The sequence below is a fragment of the Saccopteryx leptura genome, chromosome 5, assembly GCF_036850995.1.
Source record: "Saccopteryx leptura isolate mSacLep1 chromosome 5, mSacLep1_pri_phased_curated, whole genome shotgun sequence".
NCBI lineage: Eukaryota > Metazoa > Chordata > Mammalia > Chiroptera > Emballonuridae > Saccopteryx > Saccopteryx leptura.
The window spans coordinates 17,478,001-17,499,426 of NC_089507.1; the positions used below are offsets into that span (position 1 = coordinate 17,478,001).

The 21,426-nt window shown below is 47.5% G+C and overlaps 1 protein-coding gene across 1 annotated transcript; it reads left to right on the plus strand.

Moving 5' to 3' along the window:
* The first annotated feature begins 3,817 nt into the window (after positions 1–3,817).
* Positions 3,818–16,817, plus strand: SMIM20 (small integral membrane protein 20). The gene is made up of 3 exons (XM_066385016.1): positions 3,818–4,063; positions 15,295–15,351; positions 16,146–16,817. Exons 1-3 carry the CDS (start codon positions 3,955–3,957, stop codon positions 16,181–16,183), a joined length of 204 nt encoding a protein of 67 aa, XP_066241113.1. The 5' UTR covers positions 3,818–3,954; the 3' UTR covers positions 16,184–16,817.
* Positions 16,818–21,426: the final 4,609 nt, after the last annotated feature.

Here is a 21,426-nt window from a genome sequence, read left to right on the forward strand (position 1 = left end):
CATGAAACCCTCATCACCATTTTGCTTAGATCAGAGAGCGGATTAACTTTGATGTCTGTCTGAAGCCCGTGCAAGACTCCACTGGTGGTCTGCTCCCTGCAAGCATTCAATCTTCACATCCAAGGCAAGTAGGAGCAAGTGCCGGGCAGGAGCCCAAACCAATTTTTTTCTCAGTGATTGAGATGAAAATATGCACCCTAGGACTCCTGACATATTTGACTTGCATCCTGTCCCCTTACATCCCTGAGCTTTCTCCCTTTGCACAAATACCTTCCTCCAGACCCAAACGCCCTTTGGCATTCACAAGCATTCACACAGCTATGAGGCCCCAAGCCCTTTGCCTATGCCATGTGGAAATTCTGTCTCTATAAGAGTTTCTACTGCTATGCAACCAAAAGTGACTCTAACCGAAGTCCAAAGGGAGTTGCTGGAAACATGGGATGGCCTGCAGCATACAAGGAACCGTGGTGAGTCAGACTGCAAGGGGGAAGGATAGAGGCTCCTGGGTTCCAAGCAAGTGGGAGATACGCAAAAATCTCCAAGTATTAGCAATGAAAAAATCCACTGAAGTTCTGGCCTGTGGTGGCGCGTGGATAAAGCGTTGACCTGGAAATGCTGAGGTTGCCAGTTCAAAACGCTGGGTTTGCCTGGTCAAGGCACATATGGGAGTTGATGCTTCCTGCTCCTCCCCCTTTCTCTCTCCCACCTCTCTATAATGAATAAGTCAAATCTTAAAAAGAAATCTACTGCAACTGTGCTGTTTTTCCTTGTGTCACCATCCTTACAATTCTGATTTCTGTGAGAAAGAACAGTTGGGCCAGATAAGAGTTTACCCACGCTCAGACAACATGAGCTCACTGACTTTGCAAGGCAATGTAGATTGATGGGAAAAGCAGGTCTCTGGAGACAACCTGAATTTGAATCCCGACTCTGCCACTTATTAGCTACGTGACCTTGAGCAAGTTATTCTTGCTATGCCCTGGCTTCTCCCTCTGCAGATGGAGATACCTGTTCATGTGCGTTGGTGAGTACTGACTGGATAAACCTGTGGCGGTGACCAGTACAGAGGAAGTGCTCTACAGCCTTGATATTGGTATTGATAGGAATGGACAGGGCCCCAGATTTACAGTCCAACCAAGAATGCCAAGATGAGAGACATTCTTTGAAAGGAATCAGGAACTACTATTAGAGGAATCTGAGTGGCCAAAAAGCAATCACTTACTATCCATTGCCACATCTCATTCCTCCACTAGACTGTAGACACCATGAGGACAACAGGCTCTCCTGTTAATTCACTGCTGCCTCCACCAGTACCTGAAAAGTGCCTGGCACATTGTTCTGGGCTCAGTGAACCTTTGTTGAATACACAAATGTTCACTGCTTTCTTTTTGTGTTCCCAATTAACCAGTCCAGTGCTTTGCCCTGAGGAGGCATATAATTTAAGTCTTCACTGATTTGATTTACTGGTCAGTGTAATTTTCAGAAACAGGGAGAACACTGGGATCAAAGAGACGGACTTCTAGTTGGCAGGACTCAGGGGAGTGGCAAGCAAGCGCTGAATAACTAGTGTTTGGTGTGATGATGCTAATAAGCTATACAAATGGCAGAGACGGTCTACAAACCAGAGCAATCCTTGACTTGAAGCATGGGGGGATGGTAAGCAAATGAAATTACACCCATGGGGATTTATTGCATCTGGAACTAACTCTTTCTGTTTTCAAAGACAGAACCCAATTCAAACTGGCTTCAGTGAAGAAGGGACTGGATATTACCAAGAAGTCCAGGGGTAGATCCCATTTTAGGCACAGTGGGCTTCGGGGGTCTCAACTGTAAGGTCAGCATCTGAGTTCTGTCTCTCAGGCCTCCTGCCGCTGTGTTGTCCTCATTCTCAGTCTCTCAGTGGGCATCTCCTGCTTGTCCTCATTCTCAGTCTCTCAGTGGGCATCTCCTGCTTGTCCTCAGTCTCAGTCTCTCAGTGGGCATCTCCTGCAGCTCCAGAGTCTCATCCCCTCAAGCTCAAACCCAGCTTGCCAGCAGCTGGGACAGACTGTGGTTGGCTGAACATGGGTCCTGCGGCCTGGAAGCTGCAGTGATAGTGGATGATCAGGCCTTGGCTCTGTGTCAATCAACCCCTATGGTTCAGGAGTTTGGCCAGGCTCGGTTATATGTTTAACTTTTGGAGCTGGGAAAAAGTAAGGATCGGGGTTGGGGGAGAAGCCCCAGCTTCCATCATGGGTTGAGAATAGGAGGGGAGTGGTTTGCCAAAAGATATTCAGCATTCTTTTATCAACAGAAAGCAAGGTGGGTACTGCTAAAATGACAAATGTGCACTACCGCTGGGAGTTTTCCTGTCACGTGGTATAAAGCATGCATCCGTTCTTTCCCTCTCTGCTATGAACTCCTCTGTCTTCACTCTAACAAGCTTCTGCAAGCACCCGAGTACAGCTGCCTTACCCTACAGTCATCGGTCTTCCTCCTCTGAACTCCTGTCGCCTGCAGGACCACATCACTCACCAGCAACACTGGGTCATTAGTTATCTTTTTATGTATGTCCTGTCTCTTCATCAACATGGCAGGATCCTGGAGAGCAAGGGTCACGTCTTATTCATCTTTGTGTTCCCCATAGCTCTTTGCCTGGTGTTTGGAGCATGGCTGATAGTTCATAAATCTGCTGACAGATCGAACACCTGATTTATATGCTTCCGGATCCACAGAGGTAGAGAGTAGCTTGATTGAACTACAAAACTACAAAGAAAGAGAAGACCCAAGCTCTGAAAGCACACCATTTCTGAAAGATCATAGATCTTTTCTGGACTAAATAATGCTGCTGGGGTCAAGATAAATATCCTATTTGCGCCTCAGCTCCCAGCTGCTGGTATCATTCTTATTTGTAACACAAGATTGAGTGAGGACTGCAGGAATCTTAGTCTCAGCTGCCCAGTATACTCCTGGACAGATCATATGCTGGGTCCGCCTCCCGGGAACGATGGAGGATGGCAATTATAAGAAGAGGAAGCCAATGTCTGTCTTCAGTGGTCTACCATTCCAGGCAGTAAGGCAGAGCCCCAAGGTCCCATCTGTGGGACTGGCTGCTGGCTTTCTGCCCTGTGCTGATCTCTACTTACTACCCATCCTCGTTCATAAAGGGAACGGGGAGAAAGAAGGGATGAAAAATGGAGTCAGAAAATGTCTTCTTGAAGCATGGATGTTGAAACAACATTCCTCCCAGGCTAGTTTTGGTCCTGAAGCCCCTGTAGCTGGAGTTTCAGAACACCCCCGCAGGCCATCCTGGGCTAGGCGATTGCCCCTTTGTCTCTAATCCCCTCAAACCACCCTCAGAAAGGCCAAGTGACTTGGTCAAAGCTGGGCTGCCAGTTCATGGTGCACTCACCTGTAAAATGGGCCGACTGAGGATTAAATCTGGGAGCCACAGGGAGCATTGGGCTCATGGTAGACAGTTGTTAAAATCAAATCAATGGGTAAGAACAGGGAAGAGCTGTTGGTAAAGGAGGGAGTGGCAAAGGAGGTCAGAAGAGTGGCCAAGGTGGGAGCTAGGCAGAGAGGGCAGGGCAAAGCAGGGGGTAGCACAGGGTCCGCAGAATGGAGCGCAACAAAAGCTCCACTCTCAAACCATCTCTAGCGATCCTCGGGGGCATTACACCGCCTGGGAGCACAGGGACCGGGTGCGTGCGCGCGTAAGGCCCCGCCCCCTCTGCCCCACCCCACCCGCCGCACGAGCTCCGTCCAGCCCCCAAACCCGCCCCTGGCCCCACCCTCTCCCTAACCACGCCCCACCGCACCTCCTAGCCACGCCCTCAGGGCCGGAAGCGAAAGCAGCTCCGCCTCTTCCGAGCTGTGTTGTGACCCCGGAGCGCCCGCGGAATTCCCTGTTGCAAGTGGCCGGGTCCCGAGTTGCGGGCTTCTGAGCGGGTCAGAGCCGTCCCCGCGGGTGCCATGTCCCGGAACCTGCGGACCGCGCTCATTTTCGGCGGCTTCATCTCCTTGGTCGGCGCCGCCTTCTACCCCATCTACTTCCGGCCCCTACTGCGGCCGGAGGAATACCGTGAGTGACCTCTGACCCAGTGTGGTGATCTAGTCCCAATTACTCCCTGCCCCAAGGTGGGGACGTGGTAAGATCTAGGCCCCGCAGTCAGGCTGACCCGGGTTTGAATTCTGCTGTGCGTGTGACCCTAGATGAGTGACACAGTCTCCCCGATCCTGAGTGTCCTCCTCTGTAAATGTTTCTGTAATATCTAAAATCAAACCTCTTAGCCTCTTGTGAGACTCAAAGGTGGTAATGAAAGCAGTCTGCCCATAGTAGGTGCACACTAAATACTAGTTCATACTTAATAATTAATATTATCCGAACGTTGATCATATGTCAGCATAGGCATACATTGGCTTGTTTAATTTCCACAACCTCACTTTGAGATAGGTATTATTACCCGTGATGCAGGTGGGGAAACTGAGGCTCAGAAAGGTTGTATAACATGTCCCAGGTCACACAGCTAGTAAGTTGCAAGGCAAGTAAGTATTCCAGCCCTGGCCTCCGTCTCCAGAGCTTCCACACCCTGTAGCTGGAAATGGTGATGTAGGGGAAGCAGATTAAACCCTAATCACGCTGAGCTAGAAGGTGATTTTATTGGCAACCTCATTTCCACTCCCAGTGATGTCTTTGGCCGGAAATGTTTCAAACCTAACTGTTAACCTGGGTTTTTTAGTTTTTCCTCTCTTTTTCTCACATCTTTTTTTTTCAGGTCCTGCTGTCTTCATTTTAAGCTGGTTGCTCACATGACAATGGTGAATATCCTGGGAGTAATTTTCCTCCTTAATCATTCAAGTCCTATCATGCTAAAAGCCAAACTCTCCTTCCTTGAGACCTATACCTCAGCAAGGATTAGCACTTTGATACATCTGAAACCATCTGTCAGAGAGAAAATATTAGGCATTAGAGGCTCATTTTGTTCTCCAGGAAACCTGAATCATCTTGAAGATGGAAGAGGGCCAACCCTGCCCCTTGAGAATATTAGCGGAGGCTGAAAGCTTGGCAATTTGAAGGCGAAAGCTCCGTGTAAATGCTCTGCCCATTACAAATGCTACAACATTTGGTTTCTGGAGGCAGAGCATTTTAAATACACACTTAAATGGCCTTGTAGCTTCTTTTCATCAGCCAAGATTAAAATGGCCTCTGTGCATTTTGCCTTCCAGCCTATGTGCGCTGTGCATGGGGGATTGCGGGGGGTAAACACAGGGCTGTGTGAAGCCCTGCATAATCTATTTCCATCATCATTCTTGATCGGATCCCTGTCATAGACCATTTTATTACGGCCTCTAGAATTGAACATGGGACAAGGGGGTCTGCTTTGGATCCCCCTAGGAAAGTTTCAGTTTTGAAGACTAGAGCAGTAGGTTTCAACTGAGAATGATTTTGTTCCCCAGGGGACCTCTGGAGACATTTTGCTTGTCACTATTGGGGGGTGGAGTGGGGTGGGATGAAGTGAGGTGAGTGTGCTACTGGTATCTAGTGGATAGAGGCCAGGGACGCTGTTCAACTTTCTGCAGTGTGCAGGACAGCTTCTCATGACGAGGAATTACCCGGCCTAAAATGTGAATGATGGCAAGGTTGGGAACTCCTGGTCTAGATCACATTATCAAGGTGTGGGTTTGTGCCATGTATCCCTACAATAGTCTTAGAAAAATTCGCTAAAATCTGTGGTTGTCTGAGTCACTTGAGGCAAACAGATCAGGCCTTTTAGGTGAAAATTGAATGAGTGGCCACAGTATTTGCTTTTTCACTGGAAGGCATTTTATGCCTGCCCCACTTTTATGGTTCAATTTCAATTAATTTGGCCATTTCTTCTTTGAGAGACATAACTGGTTCTTTAAACAGAGATACGTAATACTAAATGACTGGTATTTACTGAAAATTTATTATGCATATTCTGTCTTGACACCCTTCCAAGCATTTCATGTACTGGGTTAACTGACTTAGTTCTCATAACAAACCTTTGTGGTATCTGCTGTGTGAGCCTTGTGCCCATTTTATTTGTGGACAAACTGACCTGTGGAATAGTTAAGTTACTTACACAAGGACCCACAGATGGTGAGTCACAGACCTGGGATTTGAATCAGTGCCCTTAATCGGTACACCGTGGCAGCGCCATACTGCCTCTCTAAGGGAGGGAGAAAAGGGAGTAGGGCAGAGGAGTGTCTAGTAGATGAGGACTTTAAAGTAAGTACTTAACCTCTCTGAGCCCGGCCTCTTTCCTCATCTCTAGCAATGGAGCTTCCAGCCCAAATTTACAGGGTTGGGGTGTTCTTAATGAGGTAACAGGTATGGAAACACCTAGTGTAGTCTTATACCAGGCATCCCATAAAAACGTTTAAAAAAATGAGCCATAAGGGCAGGGACATGAGACGAGATGTCAGCAGGTAGACACACCCAGGGCTGTCTAGCCCAACAGTAAACGGGTCCAGTTAGGTGAGGCGAACATGGCTGTGGGACACTGCTGGGAGGCTGGAGCTTAAATTAATTTCAGCACATTCAACTAGCATCTACTTAGCTTTAAAAATTGTTTCTAAAGCATGGATGTTATTAATTACTATGTACTTGTCACTGTGGGAGGTGCTGGATGTCCCTGGCCGAGCAAGGCAGAACGCTTCTGTCTCCCTCACCTTTCGTCCAGCCCAGCTTCCCCCGTCCACTGCGTGGACTCGGAGCTGGTCCCCCTGCCTCCTCCAGGCGCCACTTACTACCCAGTCTCTACCAGCAGCCACGGTGGTCTTTCTGTTTACTTTTATTGCTGATTTCTACCTTATATGCATCTGGAGTCAAAGAAGGTGGACTGTGATTTCGATTCTGTAATAGTGGTGAAGATCTGCTTTGTGGCTTGGTACAGATCAATATTTACAAACATTTTCTATATGCTTGGAATGATGTGTGGTCTCTGGTTGTTAGATACAGGTTCTATATATGTTGATTAGAGATCTTCTTAATTCTGTTAGCTGTTTTGAGGCCATGTTATTAGGTACACATAATCTAGAGTGTTCTGGAGAACTGTTTTCAATTATCATGATATATAGGGGTCTTCTTTATTCCACCTATTCCTCCCCCACTCTATTTTATCTGATATTATTAGTTACCAGCTTTCTTTTGTTTAATCTTTTCCTGGTATATCTATCCTCTTATAGTCAGCCTTTATTTGTACTTAAGTCTAACCTGGATTTTTAAATCCAATCTGATCATCTCTTGAGTTCATTTTCATTTATTATGTTTACTATTATATTTACTTTTATTTTCTCCATCTTATTTTGTGTTTTCTACTCTTCTATCTCTATCTTTCTTTTTATTTTCTTCTCCTTTTCTGCCTTCCAGGCTTTATATTTCTCCCTCCTCTACCATGTAGTTTGAAAGTTTTGGCCCTGGCTGGTTGGCTCAGTGGTAGAGCATCGGCCTGGCGTGCGGGGGACCCGGGTTCGATTCCCGGCCAGGGCACATAGGAGAAGCGCCCATTTGCTTCTCCCCCCCTCCCCCCCTCCTTCCTCTCTGTCTCTCTCTTCCCCTCCCGCAGCCAAGGCTCCATTGGAGCAAAGATGGTCCGGGCTCTGGGGATGGCTCCTTGGCCTCTGCCCCAGGCGCTGGAGTGGCTCTGGTCGCGGCAGAGCAACGCCCAGGAGGGGCAGAGCATCGCCCCCTGGTGGGCAGAGCGTTGCCCCTGGTGGGCGTGCTGGGTGGATCCCGGTCGGGCGCATGCGGGAGTCTGTCTGACTGTCTCTCCCCGTTTCCAGCTTCAGGGGAAAAAAAAGAAAGAAAGAAAGAAAGTTTTACATTCTATTTTTATTATTTTATGATTGTTTAAAATTAGTCCATATCTTTACCCGTCTATGAAACATACAAAGATCTTAGAACGCTTAGCCCTGTTCTAGCGGCAGAAATACTTTCAGTCCTATCTTGTGTTTGTTACTCCCTACTCACGGTGCTCATAGTCATGACTGTTTCTCTTTTCCCACAGTCTCTAGGCACCCGGGCTTCTCCCATCTCACTCCTTTCTAGTTCGTTTTCTTCATTCTGAAATACATCTGTTAATATTTCATTGGTGTGAATTTGTAACTGGGAAAATTCATTCTTGTTTGTTAGAAAACGTATAGAACTCCGGGTCTTCTGTTGTGGCTGTTGTCATGCCATTTGTTCTTTGAATTTGATCATCTTGCTTAATTAAAATACTTCAGTAGCCCTCTGCAGTCCTCAGAGTCCAGCTAGTGGAGGATCACTGAAGTGTTTTAATCGGGAGAACGAGGTGATGAGATCCACTCTTCGCAGGCGTTGCTCTGTAACGTGAAGGCGGGGCTGGATGGGTCAAAGCAGGGGGCGGGACGGCAGGCGCAGGAAGGCAGGCGCAGGAAGGCTGCACTTTGCTGGTTACAGGACTGGGAAGAAGTATTGAATTTGGGAGCTATATTTAAGAAGGAAATGCTACACGCATGTGCGGCTAATGGCCCACAGGGTGAGGCGGGAGAGGAAGGAGAATGGCACTCAGCCGTGGGGCTCTAGAAGCTGGGGCGATGGTGGCGCGGGTCATTATTAATATAAACACAAGAAGGAGTCCGTTTTGGGGGGTGCGAGGACAAGCTAGTTCCCTTTGGGGTGTCCTGAGTTGTCGGAGTCGGGCTGTGCTCTTGGAGACCTGCATAGGCAACGGCGATGCTGTCTGGAGCGGAGGTCCTGGGGCTGAGTGTGGCTCGAGATGCAGCGTGTTCGCGCTGGGTGGGAACAGGGGTCAGGGCTCCCGGGCAGTGTTCAGAGATGGAAGGAGAGAAGCTGGCCAGGAACCAGGATGCTGGTGAACACTGCTGGGAGAGCAAGCAGAGGAGAGAGGGGCCTCAGAGGGACCGAGAAGGAGTGGCCAGAGCGAAGGCACTGAAGCCAAGAGAGGCTGTAGTCACAAGCGCCAGAAAGACAATGCTTCATGAAAAAGGGGTGTGGTCAGCAGGGCCAGGCTTCTTGGAGACAGGAAGATAAGAAGTGAAAATAGCCATTAGATTTTTTTTTTAGAGGTAATGGTCATAGGTCATCTTGTTAAGAATACTTTAGGTCAGTGGTCCCAACATTTTTGGGGCCACGGACTGGTTTAATGTCAGAAAATATTTTCACGGACCGGCCTTTAGGGTGGGATGGATAAAAAAAAGTATCATGTGACCGAGACAAGCAGACAAGTGTCAAGACTGAGTCTTAGACGGATGTAACAGAGGGAATCTGGTCATTTTTAAAAAATAAAACATCGTTCAGACTTAAATATAAATAAAACGGAAATAATGTAAGTCATTTATTCTTTCTCTGCGGACCGGTACCAAATGGCCCACGGACCGGTACCGGTCTGCGGCCCGGGGGTTGGGGACCACTGCTTTAGATGGTTTGGTTGTGGACAGAAAGCAGACTGCAGTGGGTTGGAGAGTAAATAGTATGTTAAGTTGATGAAGGATGTTTGGCTGTGAGGGGAGGAGAATGACAGTGTGTGCTTGTAGCAGGTCCAGGGGCCTAGGCAGAGTGTCATTCTAGTTTCTATGAGAAAGATGGAAGAGCCGAGAGAGTCTCTGGACAAAGGGAGACAGTGGTAGGGAAGACAAGCCATAGGGCGGGAGGTGGTGTGGGGTCTGGAGAGCAGATAGGAGGGAGAGCGTCGGACCCACGCCGGACACCCGTCTGCCAGCTCGGGAGGAAGGGCCGGTACGGACGCAGCTAAGTTAGGTTTGATGTTGATAAGTTGTGATCACTCCTGGGTGATGACTTCTGTTCTCTCTGTAATGCAGGAAGTCGGGTCTGTGAGTGAGAGGCACAGCCACCGGCCAGGCACTCCTGCCTCGAGGTCCTCGTCCCTGGGCTTCTGTGACCAGCCCTCTGCCTGTCCTCCTGGCTTGGCCCTTTGCTTCTGTCTCCCAGCCACTCCTCTTAGCCTCTCCTGTTGGGCGTTCCTTTTCTGACCATCCCTCATCTATCTGTTTCCTCAAGATTCTGGGCAGACCTAGCAGAAGCCCACAGTTCTTGGGAGGGCAGTCCCGGAGAAGTGGGGCCAGTGGCAGCACGGGAGGCCTTGCAGGGCTTATGTGTCAAGTCAGTGCGGGCCATTCACCTGGACTAGCTGACTGAGGCTGCCCGGCCTGGGGACGGGGACTGTGGGGACAGGCAGGCTCCAGGGCCTCTGCTGGAAGAAGCCACAGTGCAGCAGGAAAGAGAAGGATGGCTGCTTAGGTAGAGTCAAGCCAAGGAGATCTTCCATGCTTTGTAATCAGGCAGGCCGCTGTCACCAGGCTGCCTCGTGGGATTTCATCTTGACCTTCACTGTGAGCTTCAGCTCCGTCACTAGCTCAGCCAGAGTTTGCTCGGCAGTATATGAAGTACAAGGTCAGTTCTGCACATGATACCTTGGTCCTGAAATGAGCATGGGGGAGATGGCAGTTGGCCTTGGTGGTCTCTGGTCCCAGACAAGAAGTATGGAGACCACTGTGCTCCTAGAGGGCATCCTGGATGCTGCTGCGTTTAGCGCTCACCCTGTTGGCACAGCGTGGCTGGTCTGCAGAGCCCACATTCAGGGATGAGTAAAGATGCTGTAACTCGAAGCCTGACCTGTCTTTGCATCCTAGAACTAGGCAGTGATCCTGAGTGTGGCCTCTTAGCAACAACCTATGTATGGCATTTTGGGCCAGCCTGTGAAATGAGACCAGATCAGATCGTTTTCCATCATCCTGTTCATTTTAAAATTTATCACATCTGCAGAAGCATAAAACCCTTGTTTTGCCAGAGACCCTGTGCTCCTTAAGTCCTCTCATTTAGGTGACCTGTCCAAGGTCCTGTAGCATATTGCTAGGTGGACACTAGGCCCTAACTCCCCAAGCTTGCCTGCTGCTTACTGATGCCCTGTCTCACCTGACAGCCGGAAGTGTTGAACAGCAGAGGGCAGGTTACACGCCAGAGCCGGGAGAGTTCTCCTACCTCTGGTGGCGTGTTTTGCTGCACACTGCTGCTCCCAGCTAAAAGTGTGTTACAGGGTTCGAAAACAGTTACAAGAAATTGCTTGATGCGGAAATGATTTTTACCGGAAGGGCATTTTCTCTCATCGAATGCCAGGTGCTCAGAATATGCTTTTTATTCCTCTCACCACAGAGTCAAATGAGATGCACGTCCAGATGAGTGTTATTTTCTAAGCGGCATTTCAGAGCTCTCTGGATTCACCGAGGCTGCCCGGTGAGGAAGCAGAAGTGTGTACAGGCTGGGAGGAGCCAGTGCTGGCGGTGGCCGTGTGTCCCCTCCAGCTGCTGCTCACATTCAGGCGCGCACTCACCACCAGGGCGGCTGGCCGCTGGGTTACCCCCGGACATCTAGATGATGGATGTGTCTGGGCAACAGCAGCAAATGGGAGCACTGGAAGAGTATTTTCTAAATTTTATATTTGCTATTTTAAAAAAGCTACTTTGAAGTAATCATCATGGAACAGTCCAACAGTGTTGTCAGACTTCTTTATACTTGTTTTGCAGTTGTATATATATTTGCTATTAAAAAAAAAAGAAAAGCCTGACCAGGCGGTGGCGCAGTGGATAGAGCATCAGACTGGGATGCGGAAGTACCTAGGTTTGAGACCCCGAGGTCGCCGGCTTGAGTGTGGGCTCAACTGGTTTGAGCAAAAATCTCACCAGCTTGGACCCAAGGTCGCTGGCTCGAACAAGGGGTTACTCGGTCTGCTGAAGGCCTGCGGTCAAGGCACAGATGAGAAAGCAATCAGTGAACAACTAAGGTGTCGCAACAAAAAACTAATGATTGATGCTTCTCATCTCTCTCTGTTCCTGTCTGTCCCTATCCATCCCTCTCTCTGATTCTCTCCTCTCTGTCTCTGTTAAAAAAGAAAAAAGAAAAATACAAACCAACAGAAAAGATCTAAGAGTTGTACAATAAATTCCTATATATTGTTCACCTAGATTTACCAGTTAGCATTTTGCTACATTTGCTTTCTCCCCAATGTAAAATATATCTATACATACATACATGGATAGACACATATATACATATATTAATAATTATATCTACGTATGATAGAATGATTGCTGTTGTTTTGCCGAACTATTGGAGAGTGAGAGGAAGAATTGTGAGTTCTCATTCCTAAACACTCAGCATGTATTTCCTAAGAACAAGGACATTCTCTTACATAATCACTATACAGTTATTCAATCCAGGAAATTTAATATTGATACCATGCTATTATCTAATGTTTACTCTAAATGTTGCCATTTTTCCAGTTACTGAGGTTGTGAGTTGCTTTTATTTAACTGCTTATTGGCAGGAGAAGATGAGGCAGAGGTAAGGATATATTTTCATTTTCAGAGACTTAAAAATAATTGGGTGATTTCTTTTACTACCATACAAAAATCTGCCAGTCTGTATGCATTACCAGTTTACTAATAGACCTTGGCCCTTTGACTAGAGATAACAATCCTCAATTAAAACTACAAATCACACCACTGCCTCAGCACCAGGGGGCAGAGTCGGGCTTGCTGAGACTCCGGAATGGGGCCTCCTCCAGCCGGCATTGCATCGCGCGGAGCTCCAGGCCCAGTATTTGCATTTTCATCATTTGGCTCCTGATAGAAGCATGCTCACTACTGAAAAGTCAGTAATTAGCTCATTCTGATTTGTTCACATAGTGAAACCCCTGACTTCTGCGTCGCCCTTTTCCTGAGGTTTATAGACGTATGCTATTTCTCTAATGACCACAAAATAGAAACCTAACTGTCAACATCAAGATGTACTTGCTAAATCCTGAGGGACTGGTTTGTTTTCCTTTTAGCATATTCTGCATTCACAAACAGTGTCTTTGTGTCATATCATGAATTTATATAAGACTGCTTTGGCCTTAGAGTATTTATAAAACATTACTGGAGTAAAGAACCAGGGAATGGATGTAGATAGGATGCTAATACTGGTTATCACTTGATAGGAACTGGTTCAGCAAATCAGTTTAAATTCCCTGTCCAAGCCAAAAAAACTCATGGCTGCATAAGGACAAGGATTAAAAAGAGATTATGGTCTTTTTAAAATGAATCCTCAGCCTCTCTCTAACCTCATTAGAAATTAGCAAGAAAGTATAAAGACAGGGATTCCTTTCTGTTTGGTTGGTCCTCCATTGCATCATAAGAGGATCGAGCACAATTAGGCATTCTGCCCTTGCCATCAAAAGTCAACTTCCTTTGATGCGTGGCGGTCTGCCAGCCGCTTTGGCTGTGCTCGACCTGCTTCTAGGAGAAGGTTCGGCACACCAGGGTGTCTGATCTCCTTAAAGCGGCAGGGCTAGAGTGCTTTCTGGCCATCGATTATTTTTTTTAAAGCTCATCACTTACCTCTTCCATAGTCCTGGAGAATGGATCTTTTAGGTTGTGGGAAATAATATCTCTTTGTTCTTGGCACGATCAATGACAGGAAGATCGGCACTTTCTAAGAGCATGTTGGAGGCTCATCCGTACTTTGAGACTTCCGTGTTGACAGTGGAATAGGGCTCCGTCCTCTAGGACCTCAGCCTCTTAGGAAATGAGGTCACCTGTTGAGTTATTTTGGAAAGTCTGATGCCTCAGAGGCTGCATTACCATCCACTCTGGGTGGAAGGAGTCTTTGGCATGTCCTGTCCAGATGGTCTTGGTGGCATTCACCGACTGCTCTTCAGGGAGGCCTGGTGAAACCACAACCGGCCATTGTCTAGAATGCGCTCCATTATGCGCTGTCTTCTCCCTGTCTCTCTTAGAACTGGATATCAAGATTCCCATAATCCCTATTGCCCAGTGTTTTGTTTGCCAAGGCAAAACTTAGCATTGATAAAACTATCAGGTAGGTCACTGAGAATTGACTTTCTGTCACATTGCTGGAGAAGCACATTCAATGAATATTCAACTTTGCAAAACCCTATTTCTTGTAGCTTGATGCTTGTGTACCTTTATGAGAATCCAGAGGTCAGAGTAAAGAAAATGGCCTAATATTAAGTAAGAGCTAAATGTGGCTTTAAAGAAACACCGTCAGCCTGATTAAAACAAAGGTCTGATTGCAACATTTAATTACTATAATTTAGTAGTAAACATCCTTTGGCTCCGAGTCTTTCCCCTGAAAAGCCACCATTTTTTTTTTCACCGTACGTATAATAATAAGTCTTTGTTTTCACAGACCTTGGGTTTATCATAAACCACTTAGAAAGATGTGTCAGAGTGCTTGAAGCCCACAGACATAAAACGCCCAATTTCTCTTGGCCCTTGCCTGTTGGACATCTCCAAAGAGATCGGTTAGGCGGCTGTAGCTGAAACGCACTTTCTAATTGGCACAGCACCTGCAATCAATTAGGGAAGCTTCAATTACCCAAACCAAAGCCACCCACCCAAAGATTAATTTTCTGCTCTATTTCCTATCAAAAACATAGCATATTCAGCTCTGGGCCTGGCTCTTCAGTGAAGTACATTGTAGACATAAACTGCATGTTTTCTGTTAATTGTACTTGTTCCTTCAGATCAGCAGCCTTCCCTCATAATGTCACGCCCACCCGTTCTTTCAAAATTGTTCTTTCTCTGTTTTGTAGCTTTCCCAAAAATGCTGAACACACAGAGAAAAGATGTTAGTTGGGAACTTTGCGTTTGAAATACGGCTTTCTTTTACTGAAAATGCCCAGGCTTTCTGCTGTAGGGTCTAATTTCCATAACCTGGAGTAATGACATCTCTGAATTTAGTAACACTCATACATTGGTTTCTAATGGTTCTGTCTTTGTCCCGTGTAAACATAAAAGATTTCCACCAGGCCCTGGCCGGTTGGCTCAGCGGTAGAGCGTTGGCCTGGCGTGCGGGGGACCCAAGTTCGATTCCCGGCCAGGGCACATAGGAGAAGTGCCCATTTGCTTCTCCACCCCCCCTCCTTCCTCTCTGTCTCTCTCTTCCCCTCCCGCAGCCAAGGCTCCATTGGAGCAAAGATGGCCCGGGCCCTGGGGATGGCTCCTTGGCCTCTGCCCCAGGCGCTAGAGTGGCTCTGGTCGCGGCAGAGCGACGCCCCGGAGGGGCAGAGCATCGCCCCCTGGTGGGCAGAGCATCGCCCCTGGTGGGCGTGCCGGGTGGATCCCGGTCGGGTGCATGCGAGAGTCTGTCTGACTGTCTCTCCCCGTTTCCAGCTTCAGAAAATAAATAAATAAATAAAAGATTTCCACCACCACTGCCTTCCCTTCTTGCTGAAAAGTAATTTTTTCTTTCCAGCTAAAAACTAATTTTTCTGTTGTGTTTCTCAGAGAAGGAACAAGCTATCAATCGGGCTGGTATTGTTCAAGAAGATGTGCAGCCACCAGGTAAACTTCAAAGTCGAAACTAAGTGTCCTTTGTATAGTTGTGTCTGTGCACACACAGGCACGCATGTGTGTGTAGAGGGTGTTTGCTTTGCAATGGGAGAAATCTTTCCCCTGTAAGCCTAGATTGTGACTGTGCTACTTATTTTACAGCGGTTGCCACTTTATAGGTGTCACCCCAAGATTTCATCTATTTCCCTCCAGAATGTTTTTTGCAAGTTTGCACATTCCTCTTGCATTTGATAAGTCGGCGTAAAAATGTGATGTGCGCAGTTAAATATGAAGTGAGAATAGCTGTTTTTACAGACGTGTTTACGAAGCACGCATTTAAACACTGTCCTCCTGGGAAAAGACTGTTTACTGGGGAGCTGTTTTAATTGACGTGGGGTTCAGCTTTATACAAAGCTCAGGCGTTCCCTTTATGGTCGGATGGTTTAGGAACTTTGAGATGATCCAGGTTGGCTGAGAATGAACGGTTTCCAGTTTATTAGCCCAAACTCTTGTGATCTGTGTCAACATCCTTTTTTAATTTAGATTTTTAACTAGGCCAGATACTTACCTTCCTGTGGCGGGGCAATCTCTGAGCCATTTACTAGTCTCCCGTGGCTGGTGGCTGCCGTGGGTTCCGGGCCGGCCGCTCCATTCCAGGGTCCCGGCAGGCCGCTTGCTGTCAAGCACCGTCGACTGCCTGTCAACCGCACAACTCAATTCTAATGTCGTGTTATTTGCAGGGGGTGGAGGGAAGTGGTAGGAAATTTACAAATGAATCCTGTTTTTATTCATGTTTCTTCCTCTAGGGTTAAAAGTGTGGTCTGATCCATTTGGCAGGAAGTGAGAAGGCTGTCACCAGCCCCAGTTAGCAAGTTAAGACGTCTTCACGCTCTGCATTCTGCGGCAAGCGCAATCAATCACCTGGCGGTAGAACGGTGGCTGGAGAAGAAAACTGCGATGCCATAAATAAAAGTACCGTCCCACAAGGATTACTCTTTCCCTTCTTAAGTAGCAAAAGAACCCTGGGACAGATCTCGGCATTAGGAAGGTTTTCGTGATTCGGTTCACTTTCTCACAATGAAGCTGTCTCAGCCAGCCGCGTTTGGAGAGCCGCCTGTGAGTCCGTCTCCCCTGCTTCCCCACCGTGCTGTGCTGTGACTCCAACCCGGGCGCTCGCAGACCCTCATCTGTTCTGCCACCTTCCAAGTAGGAAACTTAGTGAAAGACCGCCATGCTGGGAAGCCTCGTAGGGCTCTTTGGAAATGTTCAAGTTGATAAAATTCTTTGAGGACAAAGTTCATTGTACTCTTTTTAAGAATAAACAGTTCAGCTGAACTAACTCATTGAAGGCTGCTGCATGTTGGGAATTTAAAAAAATAGGAAGTCAGACTAAATGGGAATGCACACATAGTAGGAATCAGTGTTGGATTTACAGAAGTGAAAGTGTGTATGTTAAAGTGACTTATTTTTACTTCACAGTGGGCGAAGTTTTTTTATATATCTTTTCTTATAAACTCATTAAATTATACTGAGAAGCGCTATTTGACTAGATTATATTTGACTAGATATGTGACTGTATGGTGTTTGCCAGTTTGTATACAAGTAAAACTTTTAAAGGCAAATAGCAAATTTGTTGAGACAAATATTTATTGAATGGGATTCTCTGCCAGTTGCCTCACCAGGTGTTGCAAAGATGAACATGAGAAAACTTGCTTCTGTGTCTGGCGCTCTGTCTGGCCCCTAACTAGATTATATGCTTCTGAAGAGACATCCTTTTCAGTTTCAGAGCTCCCTGAGTGCCTTGCATATTACTCTAGTCTCTTCTTTTTTATTTGGGCCACCTGATGACATAATTTTATTATTGTGAACTGGGAGTTTGCTTAACAGACAACTGGCAAAATTCTGTAATTACTGTCAAAAGGAAATAAGATTGTTCAAAACCAATATCATCATTTTTGTTAGGATTTCCCTAACATTTAATTGATTTAGAGTTAACAACCCAAGGAAAAAAGTTGACTCATTCTGGGTACATATGACCACTGTTTTCCTTGGAAGGGCCACCAGGAAGTTGTGTAACTTAAAGTCTAATGCTCTGTGGGTGCTCAATTGAGATTTCTTCATGACTGAGGCAAGCGTGTGTGCCATCTGCTTTGGAAGATACCCAGGCTGAAATGACCAGCCGAGTGTCATAGAGAACTTTGGGGTCTCGACCGCCTGTTTGTCAGATGAAACAGACGCAGTTTAGTCTCTGGAGCGGGACCTTTGTTCTGGCCTCGACCCTGCCCTGGGTTCACCTCTTTGCTGAGATAAAGGAGGCTGTCGCATTCTGCTCAGCTGCCTGGGTGTTTATGAAAGGACCCCTCTTCCTGTTGTCAGAGGGGCAGCGTCAGACTCTGCTGTCCACACTAGGCAAAGGCTGGCTGGAAGAGATGCTACTTGTGATGATTGACCAGCGGCCCTGCAGTTCATCCATCCCGGGTGTGTCTTCCAGATGCCGAGGAGAGCCCTCAGAAGAGGGGATCTTCGTCAGATACATTTAGGAAACAAAGTTGATGAGGTCTGTTTGCTTCTCATTTGATGATTTCTGAGAAAGGCATAACATTTCCCAGATGTATTTGATCACGGAACATTTTTCATGGCTGACCTTCTGGGGATTCATAACCAACAACATTCTGGTAGGGAACCTTTCTCTAGAGTGAGTGGTTCTTCTCCAGCTTCTTGGTCTCAGGACCTGTTAGCCTCATGAAGAGGTTTGAGAACTCCAAAGTTTTCTCTTTATCTGGGCTATATCAGTAGATACCACATTAGAAGGTCAAACAAATTTTTAAAATATTAATTTATTTAAGAATAACAACAAACTCATTACTCTGACATAGTTTTGTGTACAAAATTTATTTTCCAAGACAAAATAATCTGCTAATTTCTTTCATGTCGGTCTTAAAGAAGACAGCTGATTCTCCAGTCAGCTTCTGCATTCGGTGAGTTGTTGCTTTATCTGTGACATGGCATGTGGCCTCTGGCAGACTCCACCGTGCACTCATAAGGAGAGGAGAGTAAAAAGGGATAATGCTTTAGTCGCATTGTAAAAAGGGTTTTGACCACACAGAGCCTCTGTAAAATCTGAGAGCCCCGGAAGTCCCTGGACCCCACTTGGGAGTCCAGTTTTCCGCCTCCTTGGTTCTAGTCAGATGTTTTGAGCATTGTATATCTGGTCGCCTTAGTTCCCTGCGAGTTGCTACTGCGCTTTGGCACCTCTCTATTGAGGGAGATGACAAGGGAAGGGGAGAAACTGACAACAATTTTACTACTGAGATGAAGTCGGTCGTTTATTTTTGATGTCAAACAAGGACCTCTTGAGGAAGATTTGGGTTGACATGTTTTAAATCTCGGAAACAGAAATAGCCACCCTCCTGAACAGTCAGGGCGCTTCCCTGTGAGCACCGCCTTGGGTCACTCGCTCACCTCTGTGTATTGGTTGAGAGGAAGCCCCACCACAGCTGTGGTCGGAGATTTAGAGAGCACCGAGGACCTTGTGGAATGGATTTGGCCCGTTACATTCACTGTTTCCTTTTTACTCCCCGACCTTATTTTCCTTTCTGCTTTCTCGCTTCAGTTTTCTGTCTCATATTGTACTGTATGTGAGACTCCTCGTTTTAAAGTGAGGCAGGGCAAAAACAGCATGTATTCAATGGAATAACCACTTCTACTCTCATGAGGGAAATGAAGTACATTCACAATAAGGATGAAAATAGTACGGAATATAAAGAGGTTTAGAGTATTTACTGGCGCTGAACACCTGCAAACCCCATGTCCCTGCAATTCTACTCCTAGTTACTCATGCAGCAGAGACGTCTCCACCAGCCCACCAGAAGACGTGCTAGAATGTCCACGACCGTCGTGGAAACTAGGCAAATGCCCGTCAACGGAACAAGGAATAAATGAACCGTGAGAGTCACAGGGAATCCGATACAGCAATGAGAACGGACAATACAGTGAATTTCCTGAACAGTGCTGAATGAGTGAAGCCAGTTGCCAGAGTGATACTTCTTAGATTCCATTGAGAGAAAGAATAAAAACTGTAAACTAAGCCATGCAGTTAGTTACCAGTCAGGCTAGTGGCTGCTCTTAGGAAGGGGGAGTAGTGACAATGGATGGGTCGTTAGAAACAGCTGGGCACAGCCCCAGGTCGTTGAAAAAGCACCGACCTGGACGACGCGTCTAGGAGGGTGTTCTCGGGTCCACGCCAGTCTGGCTTAGCGATCCGGTGTGCTTAGCAAACTGCCAGGACCCCTGCCTGCCTGTGGCCCGAGTTCCGATGCACCGGCAGCCCTGGGCGGGACGCCAGGGACAGGTGATTGCACTCTCCCAGGCTTCACCCGCACCTGCTGAGTGCAGGTGGCCTGCGGTTAATTCTGCCAACTGGTAACAAAATACACAGCTCACTGGCAACCGCTGTGTGGGGGAAGGGAGCAGGAGCGCCCAGGAGCCTGCTGACTGTTCCGGGGAACGGAATGTGTGCCTGGAGAGTGGCAACTCTGCTGCTCCCTGGGGCAGGGTCCTCAGCCAGGCGGGGTCAGCGAGGTCGCCCTCCCCGGGGTCTCCCTGCTAACGGGAAGCAGCAGGGTGCCCCTCACTCCTCTACCTCCGCTCTGCTGAGTGGTGTTTCCCACACCCTGGGCGAAACGAGAGGTTTGCTCCTCTCAAGAGTTGCGGGACAGTCCACAGCAGTCTTCTCTTCCTGGGGCTCTCTCTCTGTGACCACACCTGATGAGAACAATGCAAGAAACCAGGCTGCGCTGTCCAGACCCTTCTGATTGCCAGTGACAGAAAAACCCCAAACAGTGCAAAAAGAGAAGTCAGTCATGTCATTGAAAACTCAAGAATCACAGTCAGTTTATATGGTCATGATCAGTTTTTAAAAATGTAAGTCATAGGTGATCGTTTGTGAATATAAAGCGTAATTATACCCAGAGAGTCCTACCGGGTAGCCCAGATGGTGACAGGTGTTGCCTCTCCCGGTAGATACTAGCTGTTCTCTGCCCAGTATCTTATGCCCTCTCTCATGGAAACGTTTATCCCCACCTCCCACCCCCACCCCATTTTGCTCCTCCCTCTTGGATTCTGTCTCCCTGCTTTGGGTGGAACAGACTTACCCTGTGCTCCAGGGCTAGGCTAGTCATGTGGCCCAAGTTTGGCCAATCAGAACATTGTGCAAACTCCTGGCCACAGGGATTGGATCTGGAATGGGCATGTGACCCAAACCAAGTTAATCTTGCCTGTCTGCATGTGTGGTCAGACTAGCAGAGGGTCTTTTCCCACTACCTTTGGAACTATGGCAGCCATCCCGCCACCATGAGGGCAGAGCTGGTCGGAGACTGACACCATCATAAAAACAACTGGAGACAGAAGCAGGTTCTGAAGATGCCCCTCACCCTCCTAGATCACTTGTGTCTGAGGCAACAATGTGTCTGGATTAACAAATAATGTTAATTTTCCATTTTTGTACCAGTTTAGGTTGGGTTTCTGGTCACAAGCAACCCAAAGAGTCTTGACAAGGCATCTCAATTTTATTTTTTAATATTTTTCTAAACTGTATTCCACATGTCATTTCCACCTTACATAAAAGATGGCAGCTCTGGCCGGTTGGCTCAGTGGTAGAGCATCGGCCTGGCATGCAGGAGTCCCGGGTTCGATTCCCGGCCAGGGCACACAGGAGAAGCGCCCATCTGCTTCTCCACCCCTCCCCCTCTCCTTCCTCTCTGTCTCTCTCTTCCCCTCCCACAGCCAAGGCTCCATTGGAGCAAAGTTGGCCCGGGCGCTGAGGATGGCTCTGTGGCCTCTGCCTCAGGCGCTAGAGTGGCTCTGGTTGCAACAGAGCAATGCCCCAGATGGGCAGAGCATCACCCCCTGGTGAGCATGCCGGGTGGATCCCGGTCGGGCACATGCGGGAGTCTGTCTGACTGCCTCCCAGTTTCCAACTTCAGAAAATACAAAAAAAAAAAAAAGTGGCAAACACAATCCAGCCTTTCTTTATGACTTGGGCCTATTGTTATTGTGCAGTGTGTCTCAGGGGCTGTTGGGGTGGGT

Coding starts and splice junctions, on each gene's coding strand:
- SMIM20 (XM_066385016.1), top strand. CDS start 3,955: ATGTCCCGGAACCTGCGGACCGCGCTCATTTTCGGCGGCTTCATCTCC. Junction 4,064..15,294: donor ACTGCGGCCGGAGGAATACC/GTGAGTGACCTC, acceptor TGTGTTTCTCAG/AGAAGGAACAAGCTATCAAT. Junction 15,352..16,145: donor AGAAGATGTGCAGCCACCAG/GTAAACTTCAAA, acceptor TTCTTCCTCTAG/GGTTAAAAGTGTGGTCTGAT.